General features: G+C 48.7%; 1 protein-coding gene across 1 annotated transcript in view; it reads left to right on the forward strand.

The window, feature by feature from the left end:
• TTLL11 (tubulin tyrosine ligase-like family, member 11) overlaps positions 1 to 13,709 on the forward strand; it is a 300,428-nt gene that overhangs the window by 14,414 nt on the left and 272,305 nt on the right. Inside the window, exon 3 of the mRNA XM_010852103.1 lies at positions 13,380 to 13,594. Within this exon, the coding sequence (XP_010850405.1) occupies positions 13,380 to 13,594 (215 nt within the window). The remainder of the gene's footprint in view (positions 1 to 13,379; positions 13,595 to 13,709) is intronic.

Genomic DNA, 13,709 nt, shown 5'->3' on the forward strand with positions numbered 1-13,709 from the left:
CTTGGAAGGAAAGTTATGACCAACCTAGATAGCATATTCAAAAGCAGAGACATTACTTTGCCAACAAAGATTCGTCTAGTCAAGGCTATGGTTTTTCCTGTGGTCATGTATGGATGTGAGAGTTGGACTGTGAAGAAGGCTGAGCATCGAAGAATTGATGCCTTTGAACTGTGGTGTTGGAGAAGACTCTTGAGAGTCCCTTGGACTGCAAGGAGATCAACCAGTCCATTCTGAAGGAGATCAGCCCTGGGATTTCTTTGGAAGGAATGATGCTAAAGCTGAAACTCCAGTACTTTGGCCACCTCATGCGAAGAGTTGACTCATTGGAAAAGACTCTGATGCTGGGAGGGATTGGGGGCAAGAGGAGAAGGGGACGACAGAGGATGAGATGGCTGGATGGCATCACTGACTCAATGGACGTGAGTCTGAGTGAACTCCGGGAGTTGGTGATGGACAGGGAGGCCTGGTGTGCTGCGATTCATGGGGTTGCAAAGAGTTGGACACGACTGAGCGACTGATCTGATCTGATCTGATCTGATTGAGTTCCCCCAGTCACTTACATTATGCATTTACTGAGCTTGTGTGCGCTAAGTGGCTTCAGCTGTGTTAGACCCTTTGCGACCCTGTGGATGGCATCTCACCAGGCTCTTCTGTCCATGGGATTCTCCAGGCAAGAATGTTGGGGTGGGTTGCCATCCCCTTCTCCCAGGGGATCTTCCCGACCCAGGAATCGAACCCACGTCTCTTGTGTCTCCTACATTGGCTGGTGGATCCTTTACCACTAATGCCACCTGGGAAGCCCCTTACTGAGCAGCTACTGTTTGTGTTGTAGTGCTGGAGAAGACTTGAGAGTCCCTTGGACAGCGAGGAGATCAAACCAGTCAATCCTAAAGGAAATCAACTCTTTGGAAGGACAGACGCTGAAGCTGAAGCGCCAATACTTAGGCCACCTGATGTGAAGAGCCGACTCATTAGAAAAGACCCTGGTGTTGGGAAAGCTTGGAGGCAAAAGGAGAAGGATGAGATAGTTAGATAGCGTCACCGACTCCATAGACATGAGTTTGAGCAAACTCTGGGAGATAGTGGAAGAGAGAAGAGCCTTGCGGGCTATAGTCTGTGGGTTGGAAAGAGTTAGATGTGACTTAGCGACTGAACAAGGACAACTGTTTGCCAAACACGGTGCCAGCATTGTCTCCCCAAACCTCTCAACCACTCTGCCAGGAATGTGAGGCTGAGAGAGGTTAGGCTGCTGGCCTAAAGTCACACAGGATGTATGCCCTGAGAGAAAATTCAGGCCTGTCTGTCCGATGATCCAAGGATTTTTTTCCCCCCACTGGCCTCTTCATCCTCCATCTCCAGGGTTTTAATCGCCTCTACCTCAGAATGTGCTTCAGTTTGTTTCCGTATTTTTAGGAATTGTTTTCCCTCCCCTTCTGCCAGCTCTGGTTGGAAAGGGAGGGAGCTTGGAGGGTCAGAGGTGGGTTCAGAAGGGTCTCTTCTGCCTCCCAAGTTTCATCTGGACCCTTCTCTTGAAGCCTGGCCTTTCCCCAGGCACCCTCCCTGCAATCCCCTGGCCTCTTAAGAAGCTGGAGGAACAATTGCTAATCAGTTTCTGAGAGAGCCTGGGGGATAAACGGAGGAGCCCACGGGCACTGGATTGCTAACAGCTGGTCCCCTCCCCACGGGCAGGCCTGGCGTGGTGCCTCGCTCCCCTTCTCAATTCCAGTGTTTCCTCCTGCCTGGTTCTCTCTGGTCTCTTCAGGGTTCGTCCTCGACTTGATGAAGCCACAGGGGTTGAAAGAGGCTCCCTGCCTGACATATCCCCTTCCTTCACTCATCTCCCCAGGGTGAGGCCCTCAAAATGCTCATCACACTTTCATCTCTGGGCCTTTGCACACCTTACTTCTTCTGCAGGGACAGCCCTCTGACTGGCAAACTCCTACCCATCTTCTAAGATCCAGCTTACGTGTCACCTCCTCTAGGAAGCCCTCCTAGGCCTAAGGCCTGGCCATGTGGGCAGCTGGTGCGGCTGCATGATCCCTGGGAAGAGCACTGGAAGCAGAGTCCAGTGGGTCTAGTCGTGGCTCTGATTCGTGGTGGGTGAATGCTAACCTGAGCTGCTTCTCTGACCTGCCTTTTTGTCTCCCGGTCCTCCTCCTTCACATCTCAGCTTCTCGGTTGCCTTCTGTGCAGACTTCTTGGACCCCTCACCTCCATCTACCCTCCTCCTCATGCTAAGAATGACTCCCTCAGTGTCCCTGGGCTCCTCTCAGGGCAGGGGCCCTGCCTGCCTGGTGGCCACGACGTCCCCATGCCTTCATCATAATGTGAACGAATGAATGATTCATGAGAACCTCGGGATGCTCATCTGTAGAAGAGAAAGAGAAGGAACTCTGCCCTCCTGGGACAGCTGTGAGCTTTGGCTCAGTTCAGAGTTTGCTTTTCCCTGGCTCTCAGTACTGAGCTCTACTGTGATGGTAAATATCGACTGAGGGGACTCCACTTCCCCCGAGGCTGTTCTAATGGGATTCCAGCAGGCCGAGCACCTGAAGGCTGCCTCGGAGAAACCTGGGTGCTGGTGGGAGGGTGGAGGATGTGGGGGAGCTGGCAACGGTCCCCGGCCCTTTTGGCACCGGGAACCGGTTTCAGGAAAGACAATTTTTCCATGGATGGGTGGGGGAGGGATGGCTTCGGGATGATTAAAGTGCATTACATGTATTGTGTACTTAATTTCTATTATTATTCCATCAGCTCCACCTCAGGTCATCAGGCATTAGGTCCTGGGGACCCCTGTGCTGAAGGATTGATAGAATCAGACTGGGGATACAGGCCCAAGAGCCAGACTGATAATTCTCCCCTCACGGCCCCAAACACCAGATGGAGCCCCAAGTCACAGCTGCCGATGAAGCAAGAACAGGGTGGAGGGGGCCATGCGGGGCCAGCAGAAGGGCAGCCCTGGGGCCTGTACACGCTGGTAGAGCAGCCAGTGGCCCCCGCCTTGGGCATCACGCAGAGCCCCTCTGTCTCCCTCCCGTGTTGTCTCCCCAGCTAGCCCGTGAGCAGCAGAGCAGGCTTAAGGAAAGAGAACAGAGACTTTGGGGAGGTCTGTTCAACCCCAGGCTGGGGAGAATCTTATAGAGCCAGGAAGGAGGGGAGAGGGAGCCAGCGTTGGGGGGAGGCTGAGAGTGGAGGAGAGAAGCCCCTTCCCCACAGACTCCTACAGATAGAGGCAGCCTGGGATGCCTCCCAGTCAGCTCTGCATCACTGGCCCCAGTCTTGATGTCCACAGACCCAGCTGAATCGGGTACCACCCCACAGGGCCCCCGTACCTGATAAGCCTTCTCTCTTTCTCCTGTGGAGGAGGGGGGCTGAGTCCAGAAGGGCAGAAGGGAGAGGGGCTTGGCTGGAGGACTCCAGCCCACACCAACCCCCAGAGATCACACTACAGGTCTCCTGATACACCTCCACCCACCCTTCAAGGCTGAGCTTCAAGGCTGCCACCTCCAGGAAGCCCACCCTGCCCATCCCTCCTCTTCTCTCTCTCCTTCCATCAAGTCATAAGGCTGGGCCCTCATCTCCTCTTCTACTTAGATCTCAGGTTTATTCCAGGAGGGGCAGCTTCCCCTGCAGAGGCCATGAACCCTTGAGAGTCACATCAACAGGTGATGTTTTTGAGTGCCAAGAGAACAAGGGCACTCACTCTATGTCTCTGAATCTCCCCCTCTGGCCCTGGGATGTGGGCAATGAGGCCATCCTGGCTTTGCCAATAGGAAAACTAAGCCACTTACTCGACAGGTGTCTCAGAGCTAGGCACGGGAGCAGCAGGAATCTTACCTGCCTCACCCTCCAAAAATAAGGCGTGAGCACTCAGGGCTGATAAACGACCTTATGACAAAGTTGCTTAAAATAATGAGAATTGACTGATTTCCTGGTCAGAGGACTGACTGAGCTCTGCTGGGATGTTCTTGTGCTCCGTGCAGTGTAGCTGAGGACCCTCAGTGGCTGCATTCAGCTGGGAGCCCAGCTGGGGTTTCTTGCCCTTAAGGGTCTCTCCACGTGGCCTCTCGTCACTCTGCAGTCTTGCCTGAGCATCTTTAGAGCGTGGCCCTGGCATCCATCAGGGGCCATTCCAAGGAGACTAGTCCTAGTGTGGAAGACCCTCCTGGACGTCTGCTCACATCATCCGTCCTAACATTTCATTGGCCAAAGTAAGCCATATGTTGGTTACTTGATCTGTTCGTTGGGGTCATCCGTGTAACTGTCCACCATGGTCGTGTCTACTTTTGTAGAAATGGCGCTAACTACAACTGTGGATCCTCTCTACCTGTCAGGTCAAGGCAAGCTGAGTTAGTCAAAAGCAGTTCCAAGTGACTTCTGATCCCCTTGCTCTGAACCTAAGACCCAGCCATAACTGAGACCTGTCCAATTAATGGAATCTGCAGATGGAACTGTCAAGGAGACACCCAGCTCCAAACTCTGTGTGGAGCACCCGTGTTGCCCCTGGGAGCCTGGGCCTTTGAGGAAAAGACCCTCCTGTGGGACACCTGTTGCTGAATCAGTGGACGATGGAGTGGTACTTTTTCTTTCCTACCAGGAGTGTAACAGCAGGGGTTTCCCCTCAATGCAGGGCTTTGCTGCTTGGAGAGGGCAGGTGAGAAGAATCTACCCCCCTTTCCCCACTCCCCATCTGTCCCTTCCTCTTTCTCCTTCCCCATTTCTGATTCAGAAATTTAGGCTAAATGACCTTTAAGACCTTTAGGATGTTTAGTCTTCTATCAGCATCCTTTTGGGACCAGGTTAGGCTTTATTTAGTCAAGGCTATGGTTTTTCCTGTGGTCATGTATGGATGTGAGAGTTGGACTGTGAAGAAGGTTGAGCACAGAAGAATTGATGCTTTTGAACTGTGGTGTTGGGGAAGACTCTTGAGAGTCCCTTGGACTGCAAGGAGATCCAACGAGTCCACTCTGAAGGAGATCAGCCCTGGGATTTCTTTGGAAGGAATGATGCTAAAGCTGAAACTCCAGTACTTTGGCCACCTCATGTGAAGGGTTGACTCATTGGAAAAGACTCTGATGCTAGGAGGGATTGGGGGCAGGAGGAGAAGAGGACGACAGAGGATGAGATGGCTGGATGGCATCACTGACTCGATGGACGTGAGTCTGAGTGAACTCCGGGAGTTGGTGATGGACAGGGAGGCCTGGTGTGCTGCAATTCATGGGGTCGCAAAGAGTTGGACACGACTGAGCGACTGATCTGATCTGATCTGATCTGATTGAATGTCTGCTGCTACTGCTAGTCGCTTCAGTCATGTCTGACTCTGTGCGACTTCATAAATGGCAGCTCCCCCGTCCCTGGGATTCTCAAGGCAAGAACACTGGAGTGGGTTGCCATTTCCTTCTCCAAAGCATGCAAGTGAAAAGTGAAAATGAAGTCGCTCAGTCGTGTCCGACCCTCAGCGACACCATGAACTGCAGCCTACCAGGCTCCTCCGTCCATGGGATTTTCTAGGCAAGAGTACTGGAGTGGGGTGCCATTGCCTTCTCTGATTGAATGCCTAGTAGGTAGCAATGGCAACCCACTCCAGTACTCTTGCGTGGAAAATCCCATGGACGGAGGAGCCTGGTAGGCTATAGTCCATGGGGTCGCAAAGAGTCAGACACGACTGAGGGGCTTCACTTAGCAGGTACCTGGGCACTTTATCTGCTCTCACCCTAGAAGCTTCCTGAATTTCATAGACTGTCCTTTGAGGTTTGGTTCCTGGTCCCTCTCTGAGGTGCATGGTGGTTGTCATGAGACAGTTCACTAGACATCTCCAGTTTTCCTCCCTTAACACATGGGAAGGCTGCCTATCTTCCCTTACTCTGATGTTATGCTTACTCTGGTCAAATCGGCATGAGCAGAGCTTTCATGCGTCGCTTCCAAGAGAGGCTTTACAAGTCAGTGTGTAAGTCCCCACATTGCCTTTCTTCCCATCCATGGTGGTCAGAGAAGCACATGTTGAAATCGAGTTTCTGATAGACTATGATCTGGTGTGATTATAGGTCCAGAGCCCCTGCCCTGGATATGTGATGAAGTGGGAAATAGACTTTTCTGTTAGGTCACTGAGATTTGGGGAATGTTTGTCACTGCAGCTTAACATAAAGCCTCTGCTGACTGATACACACACTCGGGTTCAACACAAGAGACCATAGGGCTGCTGGAATCCCCTATCTAGTTCTCATAACCAACCTTTCAGGAAAATGACAAGCTCTTTCAAAATCCATTTGATAAATTCCATGGAAGTCAATATGGGTCTTGGTGGCTAATTGGTTATGGAGGGGTATGGGAAATGAAAGAGCCAGGCTCCAAAAACAGAAGGCAATCACCCCCCACCCCCTGCCCCTGCTTAATTCATCCCTGAACCAACCAGGAAAAAGGATTTCTTCCATCCCAGGCCAGTGGGAATATTAGGGATTTATTTTTCCCCTCCCCCTCTTCCTCTCTCTCTCTCTTTCCTATCTTCCTCCTTCCTTCCCTTTCCTTCCTTCCTTTTTTCCTTCTTTTCCCCTCCTCTCTTTCCTTCCTTTCTTCTTTTTTTAAAGCACTGCTTTCCAAAGTTGCGTTAAGCTAGAACTGTTGCTACTGTGTTCTTCCCCTAACACAACTCCACTGAAACACTCCAGCAGGCCCCACTTTCTGACCTGGGGAGGCACCTCTCTTGATTGCATACCGATGATTGCTTTATAAAATATTTTTAAACCCTGACAGGTCTCCAGGAGCGAAGGCTGTTGTTAGAAGAGTGCAGTGGCTTTCAACTTCTCTTGACCTTTAAGGAAAAGTATTTTGAAAGGTGTTGTTTATTCTCCATCTCCACCAAGCATGTGGAGAATGCAAGGTGGCATCGTACTGTCAGTTACATTATTTCTGGCTGAGAGCTTCACAGACCTGGCTGTGATTCTATTACCTGCAGGTAGAGGGTTGTGCATTTCCTCTTCTCCAAGGGGTGGTGTGAGAGTCCAGCCAGGGAAGTAGGAAATCTGTCTCTAGGCTTAAGGCTGATGGCCCAGATGCATGGTGCATGGAGCCGGGAGCTCAAGACCCAGCATTTCCACACCATCTTCTTCACCAGTTTATTAAAATGTCATACTTTTTATGAGCATCCTGGCCAACTTCTTCACTTGGCATGGGGCAAACGGAAGCCCAGAGGGTACAAGGCCAGGTCAGGGCCTCTCAGTGGGTTAGGATCTACCTGGAGGTGATGGCACAAAGTACAGGTGGAATGGAAAGAGCCTGGGCTTCATGCTGGCCACACTGAACTTTGGACTTCAGTTCTGTTACTTAGTCACTGACTTCCTCTTGGTGAGCTTCAGTCCCCTCACCTCTAAAATGGGAACTATAATGATCACCAACATTCATAGGCCACTAAATGCAAGTTCTCTGTTTCAACTCACTTTTTACAACAGCACTCTGAGATAGGAACTGTTATCATCAGCCCAATTTTCAGATGAGGGAAGTCAAGGACCGAGGAGTCATAAGTTTTGCCTGAGGTCACAAAGAAGAACACAAACTCCAACCCAGTCATGTGGGGGAACATGGTACATTCCTCCCTGGAGAGTTGCTTGGGAGGAGTAAAGTGCTGGAGTACACAACAGGGCTTGATATGCAGGCGTGCTCAGCGAAGATGGCTATTATTGTTAGTCAAAAAGAAACCACCTATTCTGGAAGCAGTCAACCCAGAACTGCACACGAAGCCTTTTGTCCACTCATTAGGATTGCCCAGTCGCTCTTCCAGGAACTCGGGTGCTCCCAGGTGCTCTATCACACCTTGTCTAGGAGGAGGCGGAGATTTTGGATCTGAGCCTTAAGAATAAACAGCTCACTTAGCAGACAGGAAGCCGCTGGGAGGATGTACCAGGCAGAGCGAGCAACACTAGCAAAAGCCTAGAGGTGCAAAAGTGTGTGTTTGCAAGTAGAGGCCGGCCGGGGTGGGTGGTGGTGGTGGTGGGGCGAGGGGGCTGTTGGATTTGATTCAGATGCTTGTTGCTAGGGGATCTTCTCTGCCTCTCCTCCTTCAACCTCTTCAAAACCCGGACCTCAGGCGCCACCTGGTGGCGGCCTCTGATACCAACAGGGCAGAAACCACCAATGGGAGTAAATGCTGCCCACACTTCCGTCCCCTGAACTGTCCCTTCCTGGCTCTCTCCTTGGAAATGGACTTGCTATAAAAGCAATAGAACAAGCATCAAGAAATTTTATTTAAGGATTACATTTTCCCGTTATCAAAACAAAGCATGGCCATTGTAGAAAACTGGGAAAATATACAAAAGTTTAATCAAGAGGGAAACAGTCACCCTTCGTTCCATTGCTCAGAGTAACCACTATTAAGATACTGACATCTTTTTTTTTTTAATTTGTTATCCAAACTTTTTATTGAAATATATATCACCTACAGAAAAGCCCAACTCATACAAGTTGATGAATTATAACAAAGTGAAAATATCAGTGAGACCATCACTAGACCCAGAAATAGAGCAATACCAGAATCCTAGAAGCCTCTTTTTGTCCCTTTCCAACCACATCCACCAACCTCCTTCCCAACTGTAGCAACTAAGCTGACTTCCAATATCACGAAGTTCTGGAAATTTATGTAAAAATAAAAATACTGTTTTATGGCTGGCTTCTTTTGCCAAAGGATGTGCTGGTGTCGTTAGTCTTTTCCACTTACCTATTGTGGCTCAAATGATCAATTCCCTGATGACGCAGGAAGTTTCTCAATTCCTTATGTTCATTGGCTATTTGGATATCTTCTTTTGTGAATGACTATCCTTGTCTTTGAGGAGAAGGCAATGGCAACCCACTCCAGTACTCTTGCCTGGCATATCTCATGGACGGAGGGGCCTGGTAGGCTGCAGTCCATGGGGTCTCTAAGAGTTGGACGCGACTGAGTGACTTCACTTTTCACTTTCATGCATTGGAGAAGGAAATGGCAACCCACTCCAGTGTTCTTGCCTGGAGAATCCCAGGGACGGGGGAGCCTGGTGGGCTGCTGTCTGTGGGGTCACACACAGTCGGCCACGACTGAAGCGACTTAGCAGCAGCAGCATCCTTGTCTTTTCCCATTTTTGAGCATCTCTTTGTTATATAAATAATTCTTTATAGTTTCAAGATACAAGTCTTTTGTGGATTTTACATATATTGACTAAGATATTGACATCTTTGAATCCAGAGATTTTCTCTGCATGTAATTTTCATGTAATCCACATACACTGAGGATTAGTGTGTGTGTATGTGTGTGTGTGTGTGTGTGTGTGTGCATGCACTGTGTGCTCAGTTGCTTCAGTTGTGTCTCTTTGTGACCCTGTGGACCATAGCCCACCGGGCTCCTCTGTTCATGGGATTCTCCAGGGAAGAACACTGGAGTGGGTTGCCATGCCCTCCTCCAGGGGCTCTTCTCAACCCAGGGATTGAACCTGCATTTCTTATGTCTCCTGCATTGGCAGACAGGTTCTTTACCACTAGCACCACCTGGGAAGCACAAATATATATATGTATATATATACACACACATATATATGGTATAAATACATATACGTATATAAGGACACAGTTATGTTTAAACATATGTGGCTTATGTTTTGTGAACAAAGGCTTGGTGTGGGGGTTAGTGTGGGTTTGGGAGCTGGGTGTAACTGTCAGATAATCCTGAGTTTGAATTGTATCTTTGCCTTTATGAGCTGTGTGACTTAGGCAAATAACTTCTCTGGGCAGCAATTTCCTTCACCATCTGTAAAATGTGCTGATCGCAGGGCTGCTGTGAAGCTTAAATGACACAACATATGCAAAATGCTTAGTACAGTGAGTGCTCAGGACAGAGAGGGTTCTCATGGATACTAGGTCACCGTGGAAGACTTAGCCTGCCTTTCTGGTTCACAACAGAAACCTCTAGAAATGGGATGAATTTCTGGAACCAGAAGTAGGAAGAGCCTCTGGGTGGATAGAGTTTGCCAAACCTGAGAGGTAAATCTCAACCAAGATCTCATGACTCCAGCATCACAGCTGTTCTCATTTGTCTCTAGCTTCTCCCAGGCTTTGTTTACTCGGAGCAGTCTTTAAGCATTGTGATTACCAGGCTTGCACTAGTTTCCTTGATGTTACATCACCAGGATGATGTTTATCCTACACGGCTAAAGCTGCGACTGACATTTGCCATTATTTGCCTAAGTATTTTCTTATCGTCAAATATCTGAGCAGTTTCTTTCATTCATTCGTTTGGCTCATTCATTCATTAGTTCATTCACTCACTCATTCATTAATCAATCAAAAAAATGGTTGTTGAATGTCTACGGTCTGCCAGGCACTGACTGGGTGCTGGGATATGGTAAACGAGGGCAGGACACCCTTACCTGTGGCACTGGGACTCTGGTGGGTGAGACAGTCCATCATAAGCAAACAAACAACAAACTCTGACTCTAAGACGTGAGTGTGTGAAGGAAAGAGAGGTACTTCTTGATGTATTTGTGTTTGGGGAAGTGTTCCTGGTCCCTGAGTCTCTGCTGCTCTTTGCTCCTCTGCAGCCATAGCTGAAGCTTCTCTGTGAGGAGACCCACAAGGGCTTGGATTTTCCACCAACACATTTTAGAATTTCCTGAGAAGTCAGAGGTCACCACAGCATTCAGAGCCCTGCCTGGGAGCCCTAATGGGATTTGCCTCTAAGGCTTGTGTCTCCACAATTCTAGTCTGTTCCCTGCCCTCCTGAAAAGGCTTATGACTTTTGTTGCTATTCAGTCACTCAGTTGTGTCTGACTCTGCAACCCCGTGGACTGCAGCACGCCAGGCTTCCCTGTCCATCACCAACTCCAGGAGTTTGCTCAAACTCATCTCCACTGAGTTGGTGATGCCATCCAACCATCTCATCCTCTGTATTCCCCTGTTCTTCCTGCCTTCAATCTTTCTCAGCATCAGGGTCTTTTCCAATGAGTCAGTTCTTCGCATCAGGTGGCCAAAATACTGGAGCTTCAAGCTTCAGCGTCAGTCCTTCCAATGAATATTCAGGGTTGATTTCCTTTAGGATTCACCGGTTTGATCTTCTTGCAATCCAGAGGACTCTCATGAGTTTTCTCCAGCACCACAATTTGAAAGCACCAATTATCCCCTCCCCCCGCTTTTTACAGGATTAATAAATTTATTTTTCCTCCCAGTTTTATTGTGATATAATTGACATAAGCAGTGTATAAGTTTGTGTACAACATAATGATCTGATTTACATACATCACAAAGTGATGAGCACAGCAATTTACTGAACATCCATCATCCCAGATAGGTACAAAATTAAAGAAACAGAAAAAAATGTTTTCTTGCGATGAGAACACAGGATTTACTCTAAAATGTTTATATATAACACACAATGGTGTTAATTATATTTAACATGTAATAGGTTACATTCCTAATACTTATTTACCTCATAACTGAAAGTTTGTATCTTTTGGCTGCCTTATTCCAGTTTTCCCTCCCCCAAACCCTTCACCTCCCCAACTCTGTGTGCTGTGTTTAGTCACTAAGTCCTGTCTGACTCTTTGCTACCCCGTGGACTGTATAGCCTGCCAGGCTCCTCTGTCCATGTGGTAACCACAAATCTGTCCTCTTTTTCTCTGAATTTGTTTTTGTAGTATAATTGAGTTACAATATTATGTTAGTTCCTGGTACACAGCACAGTGATTTGATATTTCTATACATTTTAAGCTGATCACCGTAACCATTCCCTTCTTAAATCTACTTGTACTGCACCTTTTCCTCAGCTCCCTCTCAGCACAGGGCCTCCATTAGCCCTGGGAGCCTTTGAACCAATCAGCAAAGGTGCCCCTTTCTTCAGAACAAAGCCTCAATGGGTGAGGCTTGGTGGGCAGAGAGCAAGTTGCATTTCAGCCCCCTTGAGGCCCCCGGGTCATCTGCATGACTGTACACGGCTGCCATGTCCACAGCCTCTGGAAGGACCACCCCACCTGCTTTCTTTTTATTTATGTGTCTATTTATTTGACTCTGGCTTTTAGTTATGATGTGCAGGAACTTCTATCTTTGTTATGGCATGTGGGATCTAATTACCTGACCAGGGATCAAACCCGGGCCCCCAGCATCAGGAGCATTGAGTCTTAGCCACTGGACCAACAAGGAAATCCCTTTCCTTCTATCAACCTGATTCTTACTCTATCTTGAAGACTCAGTTTATATTCCCTCTCTTATATGAAGTTTTATCTAACTTTCTAATTCTCAGTAAATTCTCCATTCTTTGAACTCCTAATTTTTTTTTAACTCTTTGGCTCATTTGGCACTTAACTGCATACTTCCTTGTGATTCCTCTGCTTTCCATCTCTTGTACCATTATTTCATCTGCAAAGTGTGGCTGCCAGTGAGGGCTGCCACAGCCACTGTCCTCAGTATGAGGTGTTTTCCCTTCCCAGCTCCATCCCCCGAAAAAACGAAATGTGGTTCCCTGAGGCGAGATGGGAAAGCCCTCTCCTTGGATTGGCTTTAAAACTACAGGGCAACCCCAAAAGAATTGAGTGCAGGGAGTGGAATAGGTATTTGTGTATTCATGTTCATATCAGCATCATTCACAATAGACAAATGTGGAAACAAGCCAAATGCCCACTGTCGAATGAATGGATAAACACGATGCAGTTTTATCCATACAATGGAGCACTATTCTGCCTTACAAAGGCATGCAATTCTGATAATATTACAACACGGATGAACCCCAAAGGCATTATGCTGAATGAATAAGCTAGACACGAAGGGATAAATGTTAGATTATTCCACTTATATGAGGCAGTTTATCAAATTCATATAGACAGAAAGGAGAACGGAGGTCCGGGGGCTGTGAGTTAAGAGTTTAATGGGTACAGAGTTTCAGTTGGAGAAGATGAAAAAGTTCAGAAGATAAATGGTGATGTTTGCACAATGTGACTGTGTTAACGCCCTTGGCTATAACTAAAAAAATGGTTAAAATGACAGATTTTATGTGTATTTTATTGATACCAAATTTCTTTCTTAATGACATAATATGAAAAGGGGTTGGTTGATGCCCTCAACTAAACCGCAAATCTGCAGGTTTCCCATGGCTGCCCCATTCCTTTGCGAGCTCCCTGAGAACAGGGAAAGGTGTCCGCCCTCTCAGTCTGGGGGCTCTCCCAGGACGAGAAAGCGATTTCCTCAAACGAGCAGCCGCTCCTTGAGGGTCTGGACTTGTTATCTCCATCATCAGGCTGAGACTCTTTCTGAGGGTGGAAGTGCCTAGAATGGATGAGGTTGTGCCTCCTCCATTGGATCAGGAGTTATCCCGGTGAGTGCACGTGGAGTGGAGGAAAGTGGGTTTCCTGTTTGAAATTATCGTCTCTCCGGCCCAGTCCCGGGGCTCAGAAGCCCTGCAAGCTCCGATAGCTGTTCCACTCTCAAGCTCATCTCCAGCGTGTCGGCTCCAAGTTCTGGGAGCTCAGCTAGCTACCCAGCGTGTTGGAGTGGGCGAGCCGAGGCCGCTTCCGCCCTCTTCCAAGATGTCCGCCGCCGCCTCTGTGACAGGCCTGACCACGTGAGCAGCCTCGCCTATGAGGTCGCCGGGCCTGTGACGGCGATTGTCCCTTCTCGGGCCCCGTCCAGTGGGCGACTGCCCTTGTCAACCGGAGCCTGAGCGATCATGGCAACCGGCTCGGGAGGGGAGCGCGCGGCAGCGGCGGCAG

Source organism: Bison bison, unplaced genomic scaffold (assembly GCF_000754665.1).
Source record: "Bison bison bison isolate TAMUID 2011002044 unplaced genomic scaffold, Bison_UMD1.0 scf7180017864307, whole genome shotgun sequence".
NCBI lineage: Eukaryota > Metazoa > Chordata > Mammalia > Artiodactyla > Bovidae > Bison > Bison bison.